At 41.9% G+C, this 23,101-nt stretch overlaps 1 protein-coding gene across 12 annotated transcripts in view; it reads right to left on the bottom strand.

Annotated features, from left to right (window-relative positions):
• Positions 1–8,550: 8,550 nt before the first annotated feature.
• prkcbp1l (protein kinase C binding protein 1, like) overlaps positions 8,551–23,101 on the bottom strand; it is a 36,383-nt gene continuing 21,832 nt past the window's right edge. For 11 of the 12 annotated variants that reach the window (XM_051662294.1, XM_051662285.1, XM_051662283.1 and 8 more), the window contains 8 exons: positions 22,907–23,059; positions 15,153–15,677; positions 12,609–13,046; positions 12,193–12,323; positions 11,930–12,010; positions 11,671–11,749; positions 10,252–10,491; positions 8,553–9,539 (listed from right to left, as the gene is read on the bottom strand). In XM_051662294.1, the coding sequence (XP_051518254.1) occupies positions 9,364–9,539; positions 10,252–10,491; positions 11,671–11,749; positions 11,930–12,010; positions 12,193–12,323; positions 12,609–13,046; positions 15,153–15,677; positions 22,907–23,059 (1,823 nt within the window). In that variant the 3' untranslated portion in view covers positions 8,553–9,363. Of the gene's footprint in view, positions 9,540–9,627; positions 9,669–10,251; positions 10,492–11,670; positions 11,750–11,929; positions 12,011–12,192; positions 12,324–12,608; positions 13,047–15,152; positions 15,678–22,906; positions 23,060–23,101 lie in introns of all 12 variants that reach the window. The other variant, XM_051662291.1, reaches the window with a different exon arrangement.

The following is a 23,101-nucleotide window of genomic DNA, read 5'->3' on the forward strand; positions in this document are numbered from 1 at the left end:
GTAGCGTTTCGTGGAGGAACGTATGAACTGTGGGGAAACAGCTGACAAGTTAAGAGTCTTTCCGTCTGATTGCTTATATTGGATTTTGTATCGTAATACGATTTAAATCTAAATCGTAATCGGATTGCAAAGTAATAGATTACTGTAAACGAATTACTTTTAGGCACAAAAAGTTGTGTAACGCATTACATTTTAAATGCTTGTAATCAGATTACAGTCACTGACTTTCAATGAAAGTAATTACTTTTAACCAGGGCTTGGAGGGTTACTTTTAAAAAGTTTTCCACTACAGATTACAGAATACATGCTGTAAAATGTAATTTGTAACGTGTCCCGTTAGATTACTCAAAGTCAGTAACATAATCTGAATACTGTGGAATACTTCTTCAGCACAGGTAGATTTTTTTCACTTATTTTGACAATAAACAAGTTAATAACAACTGAAAAAACATCTGCCAGTACAGTAGGGCAAAATACACTTATATTAAAAATATATATATATATATTAAAAAAAGCCTAAATATCTTATGTAAAGTAAATGTATTTTGTTTTAAACTTATATATATATAGATATAGATATAGATATTGTCACGGATCCTTCTGACCCACCTACCAATTTCACTCAACCCTCTCACTCTCCTGAGTACTGATCACCCACACCTGCCTCCAATCATTGCATCAATCAACACATCTATATAAACCTCACTCCCCTTCCATTCTGTGTCTGGTCTCAACTTTGTGTACAGACTCACTTACCTCTATCGCCAGCATTAAATGCCATCACGTTTTCTCTCCAGCGACTATTCTACTCCTAACATATCCAGCGAATCCAGTGTTCATCTCCTCAACGCAAGCTTTGTTGTTGCAAACCCTCCACCTCAAGGAAAGTCACCATCTCTATCAGCATTAGTCTTCATCATATAAACTATCACCACTGCAACCCAGTACTGTCATGTCAACACTTACCTGCTATGTTTGTGTGTCAATAAATACCTGCTTAGGTTCAAACATCATCCTCGAGTCTGAGTATACATTACAGAAGACCAGACCGACAAGAATCATGACCCCAGCAGGTCCGGATCCCATCCAGGAGCTGGTTGACACTACGGCGTGCACTCACTCAACCCGCTAATCCCTCTGCTTCACCTGCTCCCAGCATTTCCGCAATTTCTTCACCAGTCTACTCCGCCAGTCCCGTGGTCAATCCAGCTCCCTCCTCAGGATCGGAGGAAGACTGTGGTGGTTTCCTACTCCAATGTTCGCTTGCCCTTGAGATGCAGCCGCATCGATTCCCCACTGAATGGTCGAAGGTGGCCTACATCACCTCCTTGCTGTTGGGAAGAGCACTTCAGTGGGCCAATTCACTCTGGGAACAGAAAAGTCCAGTAATACAGTATCTTGATAGCTTCGTTCAGCACTTTATGGAGGTGTTTGGAAGTTCTGAGGTTGACACATCAACTGCTGAACAGCTTCTCAAACTTCATCAAGGTCAGTCCTCTATTAATGACTATACTCTAAAGTTCCATACTCTGGCAGCATCTAGTGGCTGGAATGAGTCCGCTCTACTGACCACTTATCGCCATGGACTCGATCCCAAGCTGCGGCTGCATCTCTCATCATATGACAACACCATGGGGCTGGAGCGCTTCATTCAATTCTCCATCAGGGTAGCCAAACGGATGAAGAGCTGCCTCAATGAATTACCCACCTTGCAGTCCCACTCGACCTCCCCGTCCTCAGGTGAGCCGCCTGATCACAACTATGGTCAGTACTTCTCCTTTAGTAACCTGTGTAACGCTTACAACTCCTGATATCTTTCTTTCAGTATCCGCACTGCTCGACTCAGGCTCAGCCAGCAATTTCATCTCTGATGCGCTGTGGTTCTGGAGAATTCCACCGCAGACATCGTATTAGGGCGTCCCTGGCTTATACAACATTGTCCAGTCATCTCCTGGGTTTCCGGCGACATCCTGAAATGGGGGTCCTCAGTGTTTCCCCTGCTTCCCAAACCGACTCGCACACAGACCCTGCATGCCCATCAGAAACTCTTCCCCTCTCAATGTCAACACCACCACCATTGAAAGCCCTGCCAGTACAACCCCTCTGGAGATCCCTTCCTGTTATTCACACTTCCAGGACGTCTTCTGCCCTTTACATGCCTCGCAACTACCACCTCATCGACCATGGGACTGTGCGATAGACCTCCTCCCTGGTGAGCCAGTGCCCCATGGCAAAGTCTACCCACTTTCCATTCCTGAGCAGAAGGCCATGGAGGTTTATATCAAGGAGGCTCTAAGCCAAGGTTACATCTGACCTTCCACTTCCCCTGCTGCTTCGAGTTCCTCCTTCGTGGCTAAGAAGGACGGAGGCCTACGCCCTTGCATTGATTACCGCTCCCTCAACAGGATTACGGTTAAGTTCCGGTATCCACTTCCCCTCGTCCCAGCTGCCTTGGAACTGTTGAGAGGAGCCACTGTTTTCACCAAGCTGGACCTTCACAGCGCTTACAACTTCATTCGAATACGGAGGGGAGAAGAGTGGAAGACAGCCTTCGTGACCCCTACAGGCCACTACGAGTACCGGGTGATGCCGTATGGCCTGGTCAACGCCCCCTCCGTGTTCCAAGGTTTCATGAATGAGGTGTTCAGTGAGTTTCTCCAACAATTCGTCCTCTTCTACATTGATGACATACCGGTGTACTCTCGGAACACGACCGACCATCGTCATCACGTAGCGCTCGTGTTGGAAAAGCTGAGGGAATACCACCTGTACCACAAGGCTAAGAAGTGTTCTTTCCACCAGACATCCCTCCAGTTCCTTGGCTACATCATCAGCCCGGGAGGCATTCGGATGGACAAGGGGAAGGTAACAGCAGTGCAATCCTGGCCCACTCCAACCGCCATCGAGGAGCTCCAGTGATTCCTGGAATTTGCCAACTTCTACCGCCGCTTCATCATGAACTACAGTACCCTCACATCCCCGCTGACCTCTTCTCCGATCCAAACCCAAATCTCTCTCCCGGACCTCCGAAGCTTCACACACCTTCAAACTCCTGAAGGATGCCTTCACCTCCGCTCCACTCCTTGTACACCCTGATCCGAATAAACCATTTATCATTGAGGTAGATGCCTCCACCAGCGGCATAGGAGCAGTCTTGTATCAGCAGCAGGGGAAACCACCGCTACTTCATCCATGTGCCTTCTTCTCCAGGAAACTCTCCCCGACGGAGCAGAACTGACATCGGAACCGAGAGCTGTTGGCAATTAAACTGGCCTTGGAGTAGTGGTGGCATTGGCTGGAGGAAGCGCAACATCCATTTCTGGTGCTCACAGACCACAAGAACCTCGAGTATCTCAGAGAGGCTCGTTGCTTAAACCCCCTCCAGGTGAGATGGGCCCTCTCCTTCACTCGCTTTAACTTTACATCTCCTATCGTCCAGGTGACAAGAACTCCAAGGCAGATGTCCTTTCCCGCCTTTACGCTCCAGAGGAAGGCTCAGAGGAACCGCATACCATTTTACCCCCACATGTCATAGTAAGTCCCATTCAATGGTCCCTGGACGATAGCATCCGCAAAGCCTCCGCCACTGAACCAGCTCCGTCGGGATGCCCTACCAACAAGACCTATGTACCCTCTCAACGTCTCGCACTCATCGACTCCGTACACTCCTCCTTGGGCACTGGCCACCCTGGGACCAATAGGGCCCTCTCGCTTATCCAGGACTGGTTCTGGTGGCCCCACATGGTTCGAGATGTCAGAAGGTTCTTCCAAGGATGCCCAGAATGTGCTATATCCAGAACACCACGACAACTACCGGCTGGCAAACTCCTTCCGTTGCCCGTTCCTCGCCGACCCTGGTCACATCTAGGGGTTGACTATATCACTGACCTTCCTCCTTCTGAGGGTTATACCTGTGTGCTGGTAGCTATAGACCGTTTCTCCAAAGCCTGCAAACTGATCCCCCTCAAGGGTCTGCCCACCACTCTGGAGACCGCAGAGTACCTCTTCAACCACGTGTTTCGGAACTATGGGATCCCTGAAGACATCGTTTCCGACCATGGTCCCCAATTCATCTCAAGAGTCTGGAGAGCCTTCTCTCTCTCTTGGGAGTGTCCATCAGCCTCTCATCTGGTTACCACCCGCAGAGTAATGGGCAGACAGCGTGGAAGATTCAGGAGGTAAGCCGTTTCCTTAGAACCTTCTGTCATCACCGCCAGAACCGCTGGAGTCACTTCCTGTCCTGGGCCGAGTATGCACAGAACTCCCTTCGTCAACCCTCCATCAACCTCACACCCTTCCAGTGCATACTCCATTACCAACCGCCTCTCTTCCCCTGGTCCAGTGAACCATCTGACGTCCCAGCAGTCGACTATTGGTTCAGAGAAAGTGAGAGGGTCTGGGACTTAGCTCACCACCACCTGCAATGGGCAGTCCACCAGAGATTCCACACCGATGCCTGAAGATCTTCTCCTCCCACCTACCAACCTGGGCAGAAGGTGTGGCTCTCCACAAGAGACATCAGGCTGCATCTCCCCTGCAAAAAGCTAAGTCCCCGTTACATTGGTCCCTTCACAATCACCAGACAGATCAACCCAGTCACTTACCAGCTCCAACTCCCTCCCCAATATCGCATACATCCCACCTTCCACGTTTCACTGTTAAAACCTTACCACCTCTCCCCCCCAGCCGCTTGTCTTGGAGGACGGATCGATCTATGCAGTCCGAGACATTTTGGACTTCCGACGCCACAGGGGTCATCTCGAATACTTCATAGATTGGGAAGGTTATGGTCCAGACGAGAGATCTTGGATTCCTCGAGACGACATCCTGGACCCGACCCTACTCTCCAACTTCCATGACGCACATCCTGATCATCCAGCTCTGCGTGGACTGGGTCGGCCATGGCGTCGGGAAGCATGTCCCTCTGGAGCGGTCCGTGGACAGGGGGTAATGTCACTGATCCTTTTGACCCACCTACAAATTTCACTCAAACCTCTCACTCTCCTGAGTACTGATCACCCACGCCTGCCTCCAATCATTGCATCAATCAACCCCTCTATATAAACCTCACTCCCCTTCCATTCTGTGTCTGTCTCAACTTTGTGTACAGACTCACTTACCTGTATCTCCAGCATTAAATGCCATCACAATTCCTCACTTCTACTCCTAACATTTCCTCTCCAGTGTTCATCTTCTCAACACAAGCTTTGTTGTTGCAAACCCTCCACCTCGAAGAAAGTTACCATCTCTATAAGCATTAGTCTTCATCACGTAAACTATCACCACTGCAACCCAGTACTGCCACGTCAACACTTACCTGCTGTCTTTGTTTGTTTGTCAAATACCTGCTTAGGTTCAAACATCATCCGAGTCGGAGTATACATTTTATTTTTATATATATAAAACATTTTTAACAGAAACAGTTCAAAAATTCTCATCAAGAATATGATATTTTGCAGTAGGTTATGTCTTTGCCCTAATATTAAAGGTCTTACTAGACAAAAAGAAAATATGTTTGACTGAACGTGGATTTTTTTTTTTTTTTTTTTTTTTTAAATAAATAATTTTGGCTGGTAATGTGCATTTAAAAGGGTTAGAAATAACATTTTAGCTTAGCATAAAGCTAAAGGTTCATAACTAGCTAAATCTACATGACATTAACTATATCTGCTGCTCCACTTCAAAACCCCACAGAGTGTACACAACCACATCTTTTTCCTCAGTTGTATTCACATTTCACTCATAACAGTGTAAAAGCGCTCTGTCTGCTTGAATGAATGTAAAAGATAAGAAAGTGTTTCACTGCTGTTCAAACGCTCCTCAGATTGCATCATTTATACACATAAACATCTTCCAACTGAATACACTAAATATTAAATGAAATAAAATATAATAAAATGCAAAGTAATTTCATCAGTCATCAAAATACTTTTTGAATGTAACTGTATTCTGATTACTTGGGTTACAAATACTACTAACATATTATTTGTGTAATACAATTAAAATGTGAATATGTTCATTTGTACGTCTGTTTGCGTTTCTCTGAGAGCTGAAGGGTGTGCGACAAAAACAAGGAGAAAATAGATATTATTTTGAATTTCTTGAGTGTTTTAGAAAGTAACTTAGAAGTCATTAGAAATTTGATTACTGATTATTTCATTGAAAAGTAAAGTAATCTGATTATAATTTTTTAGAGAAGTAGTTAGTAATTTGTAGTGGATTAGTTTTTTGGGTAATTTACCCAACACTGACAATTCCTACACTAATAAAATTCCTACACTGTTTTGGTACACATGTACCATTGTAATAACCTACTTTTGGACACGTACCAAACATGCCTTGGTTATTTCATGACATTCTTAGACGTACCTTTAAATACTATGTAAACACCATTGTGTTACCATCAGTGTACCTCTGCAATTGCATCTCCACTACTTTTTGTTATATCAAAAATATATCAGAAACCAGAAATGTAACTGGAATTAGTCGTAATGTCAAGATAACTACATGAATCCCTTTGGTAATCTTGTATTTTTACAGTGCATCCGGAAAGTATTCACAGCGCTTCACTTTTTCCACATTTTGTTATGTTACAGCCTTATTCCAAAATGGATTAAATTAATTTTCCTCAAAATTCTACAAACAATACCCCATAATGACAACATGAAAGAAGTTTGTTTGAAATCTTTGCAAATGTATTAAAAATAAACGAGAAAAAAACAAAAAAACAAAAAAAAACTCACGTACATAAGTATTCACAGCCTTTGCTCAGTACTTCGTTGAAGCACCTTTGGCACCAATTACAGCCTCAAGTCTTTTTGAGTATGATGCTACAAGCTTGGCACAGCTATTTTTGGGCAGTTTCTCCCATTCTTCTTTGCAGGACCTCTCAAGCTCCATCAGGTTGGATGGGGAGCGTCGGTGCACAGCCATTTTCAGATCTCTCCAGAGATGTTCAATCGCATTCACAGAGTTGTCCTGTAGCCACTCCTTTGTTATCCTGGCTGTGTGCTTAGGTTCATCTTCCAACAGGACAACGGCCCTTCACCCCAGTCTGAGGTCCAGAGTGCTCTGGAGCAGGTTTTCATCAAGGATGTCTCTGTACATTGCTGCATTCATCTTTCCCTTGATCCTGACTAGTCTCCCAGTTCCTGCCACTGAAAAACATCTCCACAGCATGATGCTGCCACCACCATGCTTCACTGTAGGGATGGTATTGGCCAGGTGATCAGCGGTGCCTGGTTTCCTCCAGACATGACGCTTGCCATTCAGGCCAAAGAGTTCAATCTTTGTTTCATCAGACCAGAGAATTTTGTTTCTCATGGTCTGAGAGTCCTTCAGGTGCCTTTTGGCAAACTCCAGGCGGGCTGTCATGTGCCTTTTACTGAGGAGTGGCTTCCGTCTGGCCACTCTACCATACAGGCCTGATTGGTGGAGTGCTGCAGAGATGGTTGTTCTTCTGGAAGGTTCTCCTCTCTCCACAGAGAAATACTGGAGCTCTGTCAGAGTGACCATCGGGTTCTTGGTCACCTCCCTGACTAAGGCCCTTCTCCCACGATCGCTCAGTTTGGCTGGGCGGCCAGCTCTAGGAAGAGTCCTGGTGGTTCCAAACTTCTTCCATTTACAGATGATGGAGGCCACTGTGCTCATTGGGACCTTCAATGCTGCAGAAATGTTTCTGTACCCTTCCCCAGATCTATGCCTCGATACAATCCTGTCTCGGAGGTCTACAGACAATTCCTTGGACTTCATGGCTTGGTTTGTGCTCTGACATGCACTGTTAACTGTGGGACCTTATATAGACAGGTGTGTGCCTTTCCAAATCATGTCCAATCGACTGAATTTACCACAGGTGGACTCCAATCAAGTTGTAGAAACACCTTAAGGATGATCAGTGGAAACAGGATGCACCTGAGCTCAATTTTGAGTGTCATGGCAAAGGCTGTGAATACTTATGTACATGTGATTTTTTTTATTTTTTATCATTTTTTATTTTAATACATTTGCAAAGATTTCAAACAAACTTCTTTCACGTTGTTATTATGGGGTATTGTTTGTAGAATTGAGTAAAATAATGAATTTAATCCATTTTGGAATAAGGCTGTAACATAACATAAAATGTTGAAAAAGTGAAGCACTGTGAATACTTTCCGGATGCACTGTATGTCACCAGTACTCTGTAAAAATGACAACATACATACACTTGGCATATACTAAATGAGATAACTGAAATCAATTGAAAAATAAATTAACATCATGCTGGATTCAGAATAAACAAGGAATATTTAGATAAATGATGAAAAGATGAGAAGTAGGGCCTGACGAATCACATGTGCATTTATAGTAAAGCTATTCTAATTAATTCTTAATAGTTGGTAGATGCATTTGCTCTGCATTCTGCGGTTTTCTAATCCAAAAATCATGTTCACATCCAACACTGCTTTATGTTGAACCAAAATCTTTTTTCTTTTTGTTTTGTCAAACACATGAAAGAATGTGCAAGGAAAAAGTTTGAACATAAATTCTTGATACAACTGCATAAGAAAGCATACCAGAGCATCCAGAGTTTTGTGTCTCACTGAAGACTTTATTTTTCGTACAGATATCATCTCTGCTTATTCTTTTTTTATTTACATTATGTAAACAAGATAGTCCACAAGACAGGAGAAAAAAAAAACAAAAAAAAAAAACACGCCCACAATAAGTATAATCTTTTCCTTTGCATCTGTAAATTTGTTTTTGCTTATTTTTTTAATCAAGAATCTTTTCACGGATGAAAGATATGTGGAGAATAAATCTTTGAATCTTTCCAGAAACTTAGTGACAATTCATGAGTACTAACAATCATATTCCATAAAAGTTTTTGAACTTCTACAAACGCGCTCTTCATTCGCGATTACCTTTGTATAAAGTGAACCGACCCTTCCAGAGGCACTTCTAAGTGCATCTTTCACATTTAGAGAAAAAAATAATAATGATATAGACCAAACACATTTGTTTGTTTTTGAAGTTTACAAAAGTTGATATGTATAAAAAAAAAAAAAGGACAACAGTATTACGGTTGCAAATTTCATATCAAAGGACGTCTCTGTCTTTGTACTAAACAAGTCACAAATACAAATACGAAATGACAATGTACATAGAAATGAATCAAATCTTTATAGGCATTATCCTAATGTTGTTTGATGTAGTGAACAGGTGAGGGAAGTGTGCCAACATCATTTCATGACCACACTTGAAAAGAAAATCTCTAAACCTCTGTTGAAAATGAGTCAATGTCCTTTGGTCTTAACCGCTGACTCAACTCTGAAATGGCACCGTTTTGATGATTAAAAAAAATAAAAATGATCTCAGTAACTGTGGTTATGAGACAGCAACTGAGGAACTGGCTTTAGTGTTGTCTGTGGAGGGGGAGGGTCCTCGGTTTGCAGGTGAAGTTTTGTCTGCAGTTGGTGAAGGTTGGGTTTTAGGGGACTGTCCTACAGGTTTTGTTGGGTCTGAACTAGCTTCTGCTTCCGTCTCCTGTTGAGATGATGTGGCTGAGGAAAAAGAAAAACAATTGTTTATAAATGCAAAGGAAGAAAGAGAGTGGTTATGTTAAGAATGGAATACTAGCTTACTACTTACTGAATTTTGCGTGGTGAATACTGTATACTGCCTACTATTTTCTTTTAAAAGAGTAAGTGAAACAGTAGGCATTATTCCTTGAAAAACATTTCAAACAGTAGTATGCTATATTGTTGTCACATGACCTCATCATGTTGGTCATGTGTGTGGTGTCCAGTTATCATCTTGGAAAAACTGTAATTTAGCATTTTTAATTCATTTTGAGTAAAAATGTCTTAACTTTTTGTAGTCTGCTGAAATAATAATAATAAAAGAAATGTATAAACCATGGCTGATATTATTTCCGTTTCACTTGTTTCACTGGAAATTAAGTGAAACTAATTTTCTGTATTCTATGCATACAGTATACTGAGTACAGTATACATATGATATTTTGCAGAAATAGACAAGAGTAGTAAGACAGAATGCGATTACCTACATAGCCAGTCAGAGTCTCACATTTCGTTCACATGTGCTGACATATTGAGCTGTGGTGCTCATGTGGGCGATGCAAGTTCGATTCTTGCATGTGACATTTCCCATTCCCTTGTCCCCCACGTTTCCTGTCCTATCTCTACTATCCTTTCAATACAAGTGGTAGAAGTCCAAAAAAGTAAGAACAGAATGAAAGAACATAATAGATACCTGACTGTGTGCAGGATTTCATGTGTTCGGGCCAGTGTGCTTGCTGGCAAGGGTAGTCACAGTAACTAGTGTTCCAGCAGCAGTAGAAGATGGCCTCTTTCTTACAGTTGGCACACCACTGCTTCTTTTTGGTCTCATCCACCGCCTGCTGCTTCTCCACCTCCATCTGTTTCTTCACCTCTGACACCAATCTCTCTCTCTCCTGCTCCAGACTCTGCCTCATCTCTGCCATGGTTAACTCTACATACAGACACAGAGTGGTGGTAATGTAAACTAGTGGCTAAAGCTCTAGCCTGGTCATCTAGACCATATAGGTTTAAACCCATGAAGGTGTGATTCATGATCTACCACTATTGTGCTCTTGAGCTAGACACTTTAACCCAGATTGAGCTCGTTTACATGGACACCAGAAAGCCGTTTATTGCGAGTAAGCTGCTTAAGGCTGGAAAGTGGTGTTCCCGTTTATGTGCACCATGTTCGCAGCTTTTTTCTTTACTCCCGTATACATGTGGCTTGGTCAATAAGCAGCTTTCTCCACAGTAACATAATTTCCCAGCAACACTTGTGTAAATAACAAACATGGTATCCGAGGAATACTTTTTTGGAGGAATGCTATTTTATTCTCTGTTGCTTTGCTTTTTTCCCCCCAGATATTCCAGAGTTGTTGGTGTGTTTGTTTTCTTAACTTTCCATTGCGACCAGCAGTGGAATTGCGCGGCAATAGTGGGGTTTCCCTCTTATGTTAAACTCTGGGATTCCCCCAGCGTACTTGAGTGCATATACGCAAACATGAGGGACAGTCGATATTTCAAATGGGTGTGTATAAATGGATATATTTTATAGGGTATTTGCTTTTCCAACTGTACTCCCAGAAATGTTGAATTTCGCTGTGTTGACTTGTTGTTGGGCTCCATCCTATGACGTTAGGAATGCAGTCTGTTCCAAGCACGTGCAGTCTTCAAAAAACTTGTAAGAATGGCACTAATGCTTTTACTTGACCACATAAAATGCGTTCTCTGGGAGAAACCTGGGAGTGTTAAACTGCTTTCTCTTAATCCCTTTAACGGCATTCTCATTTAATTGACATGTTAAAAGAACACTGCTTTCTGCAAAAACCCTGCAATAAACAAGTGCATGTAAATGTGGTCATTGTCTCTGTAGTAAGTGTGCTGCAAGTCATATTGGATAACAAAAATGTCAGCTAAAGGACACACTAGCACAAGCATAAAATTGAATAGTCAGAATGCTTGATTTGGTTTACATGTTCATATTTACACATTACACATGTTGATTTACAAAAGTTGGACATGTTCCTGGATTAGGACAATGATTGGATGTCAGGAATGTTGTTCCAGGAACAAAAAAAGATGTTACATGAACCAAGTTTGCAGCACTATTTTATGTTGTAAAGTGAGTTACCAAGGTTATGTTTCATCTCCGACAGCTCCTGCTGATGCAGCCACTGCAGTTTCTCAATTTCAATCCTCAACCGCCTTATCTGCACCAAACAACAGAAATCCACAGAGCATGTCACATGAGAGCAGTTCTAATTGCAAATTCAATCAGTCCAATTTGCAGCCTATACAAGTGTCCTTGGCCAATAAACCACATTTCCAGAAACAACATGAATTGTAAAAAGTAACAAAGAGAAATGGCATGATGCACAAAAATTACAAACCTCTGCAATGGTGTTCCCTGTCGTGCTCTTGGAGAGATCATTGTATATCTCCGTCATTGTTCCTTTGATCACATCCATCATCTGAAATCATAAAGGAAACAGACAACAAAGAAAATCAAGGCTAAATGAATTATCCACTTTTAAAAAGTTTAGTCATAACTTGAGTTGATCTTGAATTTTGGACAGGTTGATTTATAATCGTATTAAACAAGCTTTTTTTTGTTATTCAAAGTGACTAATTCTTCAGTGGACATCTGGCTCACCTTGGTGGTGTACTTTGCGATGTCTGCGGCCACATCAGCGGATGCAGGAGGGTTAAGGAAGTCTCCAGCCAGACTGGCGGTAGAGGTACCAGACGCTGTGTTAACAGGTGCGGTGTCTTTCTGTTGAACAGCTGGTGAAACAACAGAAAAGATTAATATTACTTTAAAACCTCACATCAGTGGACAATAGATGAACCATGATGTCCAAATTGTGTGGCTGGTCGCCTTGATGCCTTACTGCTTATATCATTTCTGTAGAGCTAAGCATTCTGGATAACTTTACGGAGCAATAGGTTTATGCATACCCTTTCTCCATGATTTTGTCACACAAATTCTAGTCATTAGATGGAATGGAGATTGTCAGAATGTCAGATCAGGGGTTTATGAGATAGGATCAGAGCTTGGCATGTTTTTACCCTTGACTGACTGTCTGGTCTGGTAGCGGGTGCTGGAGTTGTTTGCTGGCATCTTGGGCTGTGATTGGTTCTGCACCGGCGTCGGAGGAACCTGTCCACCCTGTTGCTGCTGTCTCTGCACCTTCTGCATGTGCCACTTCTGAGACGACGTCTGGAATTTACTGCCCGGCTGATTCCAGCCCGCAGGCCGCTGAGCCGGCTGTGTGCTCTCCTTGGGCAGCAGAGGGCGCTGTTTCTTCACCACATTGGCAGTGGCTGGGGCTGCAGGAACAGGGGGAACAGCTGAGGTGGAGGTGGCTTGAGTTGTAGATACAGTTGTGACAGCAGGTGGCGGCTTGATGGCTGATGCAGTTGCGTCTTTTGAACCAGGGTTGGGGGAAGATGAAGTGTTATCTGTGGATGGAGGAGCTGATATGCTGGAAGATGCAGGAGCTTTACCTGAATATGGGAAAGAATGCAACTCACAATCAGAGTATGACCCTTTTTACACCTGGTATTAACATCAAATTCAGGCGATTCAGTCATAAGAGGACAGTGCTAAATACAGGTGTAAATGGGGTTCAAAATGTTTTGTGATCTGATCACTTAAACCAGTAACTGAAAACACTTGATCACATTGCACTTGCAGTTAAACAATAATCTGTCCTTATGTGTCCCAAACAAGAAATAATGGAATAGAAAGGAATAGCCTTCAGAGGACTTGAAATACTTGAAATCACATGGACAACATTTATGACACTTTTGGGTGCTTTATTAAGCATTAAATTGAGTCTCTATGTACTGCCATTCTATTGAATTTAGCCAATGAGACTATGTGTGGCTTTTAAAGGAAAATTACCACCCCTAATGAAACATTTGGAGAAGCCCATATGCATACATGCATAAAACTGAACAGCACTTTTTTTACTTCAGTTTGCCTGACTCAACATGCAACACAGATCACGTTAAGCATGCACATCTAAAGGACGATTAATATAGAAGCTTGACTAAAATAATACAGCATATTATTCCACACCAATCATCACACTTGCAGCAAGATTAAAATTTGAAAGTATATATGGAAACAACAACAAAAAAAAAAGTGTTCTTTTTCAACATGCATTAACTACACAACATTAGTTTATATAGGATTTGTTTAGTGTATACAATATTTGAAGGGTTTTCTGAAAAGAAACTACATTAAAGACACAAAACCCCAGACTGATTTGATTATCATTCACAGTGCTTAATGGAATGAGTAGTTCATTCCTTTACAAAAGACATTAAAGGTGCTGTAAGCCATTTTAGCCATTCTAGAATTTCCACAAGATGAACCGTTGGATTAGCCACACCCCCTCTTTCAAAACCCCACACTCCAAAGATACCAAATGAGCTTTGAGACCGACACAAGCAGAAGTGGTTGTCAAAAACAACAGCAGCAAAATAGCATCTTAAACTGACAACTGTTATGAACAACATGGCATAAAAATGACTTTAAGCCTCAATAATTCGCAGCAACTACAATATTATGAGAACGCGCACAATGATTGACAGGCAGAAAGTGTAAGAGACTGCAGTCCTCAGACACATTTTTGTTTGCTGTTTACAGAGTCTAGTGTTGTCACAGAGATGGTGAGATATCTCACGACACTTATTTCATTCATATCTTTTAGGGAGTAGCACCTTTAAATATGTTTTTCAAATAGCTTCGAATCAAATGTTGTAGTGCTGTAATTCATCTTAGGGCCGGTTGGTTTGGCTCAAGGCTCAGAACTCAAGGCAAGAACTCTTTATTTATTTTTTTTATCCCCTTTTTTCCCAATTTGGAATGCCCAATTCCCACTACTTAGTAGGTCCTCGTGATGGCGCAGTTACTCACCTCAATCCGGGTGGCGGAGGACAAGACTCAGTTGCCTCCGCTTCTGAGACAATCAATCCGTGCATCTTATCACGTGGCTCGTTGTGCATGACATCACGGAGACTCACAGCATGTGGAGGCTCATGCTACTCTCTGCGATCCATGCACAACTTACCACATGCCCCATTGAGAGCGAGAACCACTAATCGCAACCACAAGGAGATTACCCCATGCAACTCTACCCTCCCTAGCAAACAGGCCAATTTGGTTGCTTAGGAGACCTGGCTGGAGTCACTCACCAAGCCCTGGATTCGAACTCGCGACTCCAGGGGTGGTAGTCAGCGTCAATACCCGCTGAGATACACAGGCCCCCTCAGAACTCTTGACTGAAGATTTTTCCTAAATGCTAATAAAGAAAATAAATGGGAAAAAATACTTCCGGAACAAAGACTGCTGTAAAAGTGGGCGGTCAATTGTTAATCATCATTTCTGTGTGTGCGTGTGTGTTCAGTACAACATGCAGCGATACACTGACATAGTGAGTGATGTATGTGGTCACAAAATTTAGAGACCCTCCCCTCAGAGTCCAATTACAGGTGGTCACAGGAGATGCATTTGAGACGCTTGTTAATACCAGGTGTAAACAGGGCCTATACATGTTTACAAATATAATCAGAAAGAAAATCCAAAAATAGCAAAATACCTACCATCTGTCTTAACGCCTGTCTGGTCTTTAGGTGTAGAGATGGGGGCTGATGCAATCTCTCGCTTGGCTTTCTTCTTTTCCCTTCCTCCTGATTCCTCGCCGAGGTCTATCACAAGCTCCCGTTCAGAGTCCGAGTCCATATCCACCTCTGGGCCTGCAGGCCTTCCTTCCTGCCCAGGCTTTGACCTCTCCCTCTGTGTCTCCTGTGGTGTTTTAGGCTTCTCCTGAGAGTCTTTCTCCACACCACCGCTTAACTTCTCTTTAGTCTGGGGTTCTGCAGGTTTCTTGTCCCCGCTGGTTGTCCCTCCACCAGTTGAAGGAACAGTATCTTGATTTTGTCCTTGGGAGGACAGCGGTCTGGGTCTTTTTTTGGAGTCTTTGTGGACACTGTTGTTGTGGTTAGTGTTCTTGGGTTTCTGTTCATCATCAGACATGAATTCACTGTCACTGGAGTCAGATTTGTCTGAGTCGTCCGAGTCGCTATGCTCCACACCGCGGTACACATCGTCTGAGATCTCATCGATTCCTGTGCAAAGAGGAAGAACCGCTTTAAGTTTATGTCTGATTTACAAGTGGATGCAATCGATGACACCTGCACAATTTACTGATATTTAAAAAAATCAGTCCATGTTCTAAATTTTACAGAATGCACATGAGTGAATACAGTTAGAGCTCAACAGCAGGTTTTCGAAGTTAGAGTGGCATTTAAAATCTCCATAGCAAAACTGATTTTTATGACACATCTACCTCACACCGCAGCTGAATTAATCTGATTCTTTGTAAGGTTGTTCACATGACATATGAAATGTAGCCCATATCAGACACTAGTCTATACAGCCGACGCTTGTTAACTGACCCGTATGCGTTTAACAAACCCAGACAAGTTCATTATTTTAATATGTATAATTAATTAACTTATAACCATTTTAATAAGCAGTTATTGTTTTTTATTTTTATTTTTTTTTAACCAGAATAGGACACTTAATGACTATCTAAAATAAATATCAGCAAGTGATGGAAGAACAGATGGATAAAGTTATTTTAAAGAAAGTAATTTGCAGTCATATGGTAGATTTTAATTACCATTGAAGCTCAAGAATGTAATATGAGCAAGACAAAATAAAATCAAAGGACAGCAGGAAAAACAATATTATATACACTGGCAGCCAAACGTTTGGAATAATGTACAGATTTTGCTCTTATGGAAAGAAATTGGTACTTTTATTCACCAAAGTGGCATTCAACTGATCACAATGTATAGTCAGGACATTAATAACATTACAAATTTACAAATTACAATTTGAAAAAAAATGTTCTGAACTTCTTAAACTACTTCAGAAAGTTCTCATCAAAAAATCCTCCACATGCAGCAATGACAGCTTTGCAGATCCTTGGCATTCTAGCTGTCAGTTTGTCCAGATACTCAGGTGACATTTCACCCCACACTTCCTGTAGCACTTGCCATAGATGTGGCTGTCTTGTCAGGCACTTCTCACGCACCTTACAGTCTAGCTGATCCCACAAAAGCTCAATGGGGTTAAGATCCATAACACTCTTTTCCAATTATCTGTTGTCCAATGTCTGTGTTTCTTTGCCCACTCTAACCTTTTCTTTTTGTTTTTCTGTTTCAAAAGTGGCTTTTTCTTTGCAACTGGTGTTGAGTGAGTAGAATTCAATGAAGCTGTCAGCTGAGGACTATTTCTCAAACTAGAGACTCTGCTGTACTTATCCTCTTGTTTAGTTGTACATCTGGCCTTCCACATCTCTTTCTGTCCTTGTTAGAGCCAGTTGTCTTTTGTCTTTGAAGACTGTAGTGTACACCTTTGTATGAAATCTTCAGTTTTTTGGCAATTTCAAGCATTGCATAGCCTTCATTCCTCAAAACAATGACTGACTGATGAGTTTCTAGAGAAAGCTGTTTCTTTATTTTCATTTTTGACCTAATATTGACCTTAAGACATGCCCGTCTATTGCATACTGTGGTAACTCAAAAACAAACACAAAGACAATGTTAAGCTTCATTTAATAAACCAAATAGCTTTCAACTGTGTTTGATATAATGGCAAGTGATTCTGTAGTACCAAATTAGCAATTTAGCATGATTACTCAAGGATAAGGTGTTGGAGTGATGGCTGCTGGAAATGGGGCCTGTCTAGATTTGATAAAAATGACTTTTTTCAAATAGTGATGGTGCTGTTTTTTTACATCAGTAATGTGCTGACTATACTCTGTGATCAGTTGAATGACACTTTGGTGAATTAAAGTACCAATTTCCTTCTGAAACGCCAAAATCTGTACCTTATTCCAAAGGTAACTGTAATTATTTCATATTTGCATTGACTTGCTTGCATTCATGTTTTGATACAGTTTGAGAAATACCTCTGCATGTTTTCATGCGCATATTTTACTATGTGAAATTCAAACGAACCGCTGAACCCAATTTTTGAAGTCTATAGTTTTCTTGTCTTAAAGGAACTGAATGCACTAACTTGAAAATCTATGACTTGAAATTTTTTAAACCATAACAGGCATATTTAGTGGTAAATAAACAGTGCAAGTGACAAATGTTGAGTTAGATTTACATAAAATATCACATTAAATCTGACCAGGCACACTGGAAAAAATCAGATATGTATCCGATTTATTTCCACATGTGAATGTGGCCCAGATCGGATTTGACCGCTTTTGTCTGTTCACATGGTCATCCAATTAACAGATCTGGGTCACATGTGAGTGAAAAAGTCAGATTTGGGCCACATGTTAAATGATGGTATATGCTTCTGTAGTCAGAGTTTATTTGCCAAATTCCATGTTGAAATAAAACCAGTACATTAACAACAATCTTGGAATTGGGATCCACCAATAAGAGAAGCAATAGAACACAACAGTGCCCATCCACTTTTTCAGCCATCTTGGTCCTGGAAGTATTTTTTTCCATAAATTATTATTTTTTCCATAGAATGAGTTTTAAGCCATGAACCACACCAACCAGTTCTGAGGTGAATCACAGCATTAAAGGTTCACTCAGTTGGTTCACTCAATTTTTTCCTCATTTAAAAAGTTTTACTTCTATAGACATTAATGGTAATTTTGAAACATATGTATAAAATCATGACCACTCATGTGAAATAAACAGTTCAGTCATATCGGTAACCTTATAAAAGCTATTTTATTCTACATGGGACAGGGGCGCCTCAAGGGGGCAGCCATTTTAGCATCACTTGACCAGCTGAATACTACTCGCTTAATCTCAGTAACTGCCCTGTTATTGGACACTTTCAGTCATGGATTAAATTAATCCTAGCCTACTGTGCATAGTGAATTTCTAGAACTGAAAACTATTGTGTTTGAATGATGCTGCATCCAGGCCACTTGGTGTCAGTGTAAGCCACTTCGACATCCTTAAAAAAATTACTGAGTGCACATTTAAAAACTTTGATTTGAAGCAAAAAAAAAAATTGGAAAATCAGACAAAAAGACAAAGGTACAAGACTCTGTAAAAAAAAAAAAAAAAACCATTCACGAGGGAATGGACCACAATCCCATGAAGCATTGCAAATGACGAAATGAAATTAAAAGGATGGAAAAATATACAACTACTGATTTTAAGTTGTATAAGAACAGAAACAATATTTTAATAATTTGTTGCAAATATTCAGATTTATACAAATAAATAAGTAGTTTGAGAGTGTAGGGAGACCGATTTGATTGTGTCATCTGCAGTGCATCATGGACATGGCCGTTTGCTGCTGGACTCTTGTGGTGCGCTTTGATCACCACGGTTCTGCGACTGGTGTTGATTGCTTTCTTTCAGGGTCATGGGTAGTGTAGTTCTTAAACAGGTATTCCACTATTAAACAAGATTTTTTTTTTTAATGAAGTTGACATACCATGGACTGATGGTTTCAACAGAAAAATATACCATCGATTATCAACCTCTGGGCTCAAGGTTGATCTGTCTTGAAAAGTTTTAAGTTATCGTTGAAAATCAATTTGCCTATTGAGTAAATGAATGGGATTTTTATTTGCGGAATCTGATGTTGCTTTGTTTCCACAGCGCTGAGTTTTTGCATGCTAGCTAGGTAATGTTAGCTAACATTGATTGGCTAGTTGCTATGCTAGCTAGCTACCTACTTAACATAAATATGGGATGGTGGAGCTAATCATGATGGCACAGCTAATCATGATGGCGCCTTGGTGTGGAGCGCTTCTATTGTTTTGTTATTTTTGTTTGTTTGTCCTGTGTTTAGTAATCTTTTTTCAGTCAGTTTTACCAGAGACGAACTGCTGAACATTCGACAGCAAACACCAGTCAATCTTTTCCTGGATTTTGAATATTCTGATGTTTTGTTTGACATTTTAGTCGGAGGCGCGGCTGTGTTGTTTAAACGCGCTATGAGACGCAGGCGAGGGAGACGAGCAGGCACGCTGGACAGGCTCCGTCTGCGGGGCTTTCGAACAATGCTGCCGAGCATTCATCTTGCGAATATCCGCTCTCTCCCTAACAAAACGGACGAACTACATCTCCTCACCCACAGAAAGAAGGACTTTTCAAACTCTGCTGCCTTGTGCTTCACAGAAACCTGGCTGAGTGAAGCCATTCCGGACAGCATGTTACATCTGCCGGGCTTTCAGCTGTTCAGAGCGGATCACATTGCGGAGTTAACGGGGAAAACGAGAGGCGGTGGAACATGCTTTCACATCAATGAAAGTTGGTGTACAGATGTAACAATGTTAAAGAAGATGTGCTGTCCTAATTTGGAAGCGCTCTTTATTAACTGTAAGCCTTTCTACTCGCCATGGGAGTTTTCCTCGTTTATTCTGGCGAGTGTGAATATCGCGCCAAACGCGTGTTTGAATGCCGCGCTGCAACAGCTGGCTGATCAAATCACAGACACGGACAAAAATACCCGGACTCAGTTATTATTATTCATGGGGATTTTAACAAAGCAAACCTCACACATGAACTGCCCAAATACAAACAGCACATTACATGCCCAACCAGAGACAGAAACATACTGGATCATTGCTACACAACAATAAAGGATGCATATCACTCTGTTCCTAGAGCAGCTGTGGGACTCTCTGATCACTGTCTGGTTCATCTTCTTCCAACCTACAGACAGAAATTACAATCTGCCATGCCTGTATTAAGGACTGTAAAAGATGGACCAATGAAGCAGAGCTGGAACTACAAGCCTGCTTTGACTGCACTGATTGGAGTGTTTTTGAGGCTGCAGACACCAATCTGGACGAGCTCACAGATACTGTTACATCATATATCAGTTTTTGTGAGGATATGTGCATTCCTACTAGGACTTATTTAACAATGACAAACCATGGTTTACAGCGGAACTCAGGCAGCTTCATCAGGCCAAAGAGGATGCTTACAGAGTTGGGGATAAAGTCTTGTACAATCAGGCCAGGAACACACCGAATAAGGGAATCAGAGTGGCTAAAAAAAGATACTCTGAGAAGCTGAAAAACAAGTTTTCAGCTAACGACCCTGCATCAGTATGGAGTGGCATGAAACAATTTATGAATTACAGGACTCCTGCCCCCAACCCTGTGGTGGACCAACAACTGGCTGAAGACCTGAATGTGTTCTACTGTAGATTTGAAAGGCCCAATCTCACACCCCACACCCACTCTGACCTTCACTTCACACAAACACCAACACCTCCTGCAACCCCCCCCCTCCCCCCTCCTGCTACTCAACCTGCACTTAAGATCTGTGAAGATGATGTGAGCCACGTCTTTCCACAACAAAGGATAAGGAAAGTACAGGGCCCAGATGGCATTTCACCTGCATGTCTTAGATCCCGTGCTAACCAGCTGGCCTCCATCTTCACACAGATCTTCAATAGATCACTGAAGCAGTATGAAGTCCCATGCTGCTTCAAATGTTCCACTATCATCCCCATCCCAAAGAAATAAAAAAATCACAGGACTTAATGACTACAGACCTGTCGCCCTGACGTCTGTGGTCATGAAATCATTTGAGAGACTGGTGTTGGCCCACCTGAAGAACATCACTGGACCCTTTCTAGATCCCCTTCAATTTGCTTATCGAGCAAACAGGTCTGTGGATGATGCAGTCAACATGGGATTGCATCATATCCTGCAACATCTGGACAGACAAGGGACATATGCAAAGGATCCTTTTTGTGGACTTCAGTTCGGCTTTCAACACCATCATCCCAGCTATACTCCAGAATAAATTACACCAACTCTCTGTTCCCATGTCTATCTGTCAGTGGATTACCAGCTTTCTGACGGACAGGCAGCAGCTTGTGAGACAGGGGAAATTCACTTCCAGCACCTGTACAGTCAGCACTGGTGCCCCCCAGGGATGTGTGCTCTCCCCACTACTCTTCTCCCTCTACACCAATGACTGCATTGCCAAGGACCCCTCTGTCAAGCTCCTGAAGTTTGCAGATGACACCACTGTCATCGGCCTCATCCGAGATGACACCGAGTCTGCATACAGAAGGGAGGTTAAACAGCTGGCTGTCTGGTGCAGTCAAAACAACCTTGAGCTGAACACACTCAAAACAGTGGAGATGATTGTGGACTTTAGGAGGAACACCCCAACACTGACCCCCCTCACCGTTCTAAACAGTACTGTGGCAGCAGTGGAGTCATTCAGGTTCCTGGGCACTACCATCTCACAGGACCTGAAGTGGGAGACCCACATTGACTCCACTGTGAAAAAGGCCCAGAAGTGGTTGTACTTCCTTCGCCAGATGAGGAAATTCAACCTGCCACAGGCGCTGCTGATACAGTTCTACTCAGCAGTCACTGAGTCTGTCCTCTGCACTTCAATAACTGTCTGGTTTGGTTCAGCTACGAAATCAGACATCAGAAGACTACAAAGGACATTTTGGACTGCTGAGAGGATTATTGGTTGCCCCCTGCCCCCCCTTCAAGAACTATACACTTCCAGAGTGAGGAAAAAGGCTGGAAAAATCACTCTGGACCCCACTCAGCCTGCCCACTACCTTTTTTAACTGTTGCCTTCTGGCCGACGCTTCAGAGCTCTGAGCACCAGAACCGTCAGGCACAGGAACAGTTTTTTCCCTCAGGCTATCCATCTCATGAACAGTTAAATTGCCCCATTGAGCAATAACTATGTGCAATATACAGTTTAATCTTTCTTATATTTATCCAACACATCCAACCTCTTCTGCCATTTCATTCCTCTGAGAGAAAAAAAAAAAAACATTTGCACTGTACATAACAGATTGTATTATATTTGCACTACCCATGTGTATGTGTGTATGTATGTATGTGTGTGTCTGTACGTATGTGTATAATTAGTTTTTATTTTTTATTATTATCTATGTCTTGCTGCTGTTTTTGTATTGTTTTTGTACTGTTGTACACTGGAAGCTCCTGTCACCAAGACAAATTCCTTGTATGTGTAAGCATACTTGGCAATAAAGCTCATACTGATTCTGATAAAAAAAACACAGTAGTGGTTTTAAAAAATATATACATTAAAGAGACACAAAAACTCACAAAAGTTTGACACAAAGGACTGATTCAATGACCATTCACAAGGCTTTATGAGTAGATCAATAATTTCCTCATAAATAGACTGTATTTTTCTTATTTCTTTCCATTTTCAAATATTCTTTATTAATGTACTTCTAGAGGAAATGAATGTTCAATATCCAGATCCAAGACTGCTGAAAAAGTGGGCAGTCAGTCACTGTTGAACTCTATTTATTTCTGTGTGTGTGTGTTCATTACCCAGCTGTGCCTTGCAGCTCTCTATGGTTTTATCCAAACTCCTGGTTGTTTTTTTGGGAGAGGTGAGAAGCACTGAGGTCCCCTGCTGCTGCTGCTGTTGTTGTTGTACAGTCTCACTCAACTCCTTTAGGTCCATTCCAGCTTTAACACGATCTGAGAATACACATATAGAACACTAATGTAAAATAAACAAAC

The sequence above is a fragment of the Myxocyprinus asiaticus genome, chromosome 29 (genome assembly GCF_019703515.2).
Source record: "Myxocyprinus asiaticus isolate MX2 ecotype Aquarium Trade chromosome 29, UBuf_Myxa_2, whole genome shotgun sequence".
NCBI lineage: Eukaryota > Metazoa > Chordata > Actinopteri > Cypriniformes > Catostomidae > Myxocyprinus > Myxocyprinus asiaticus.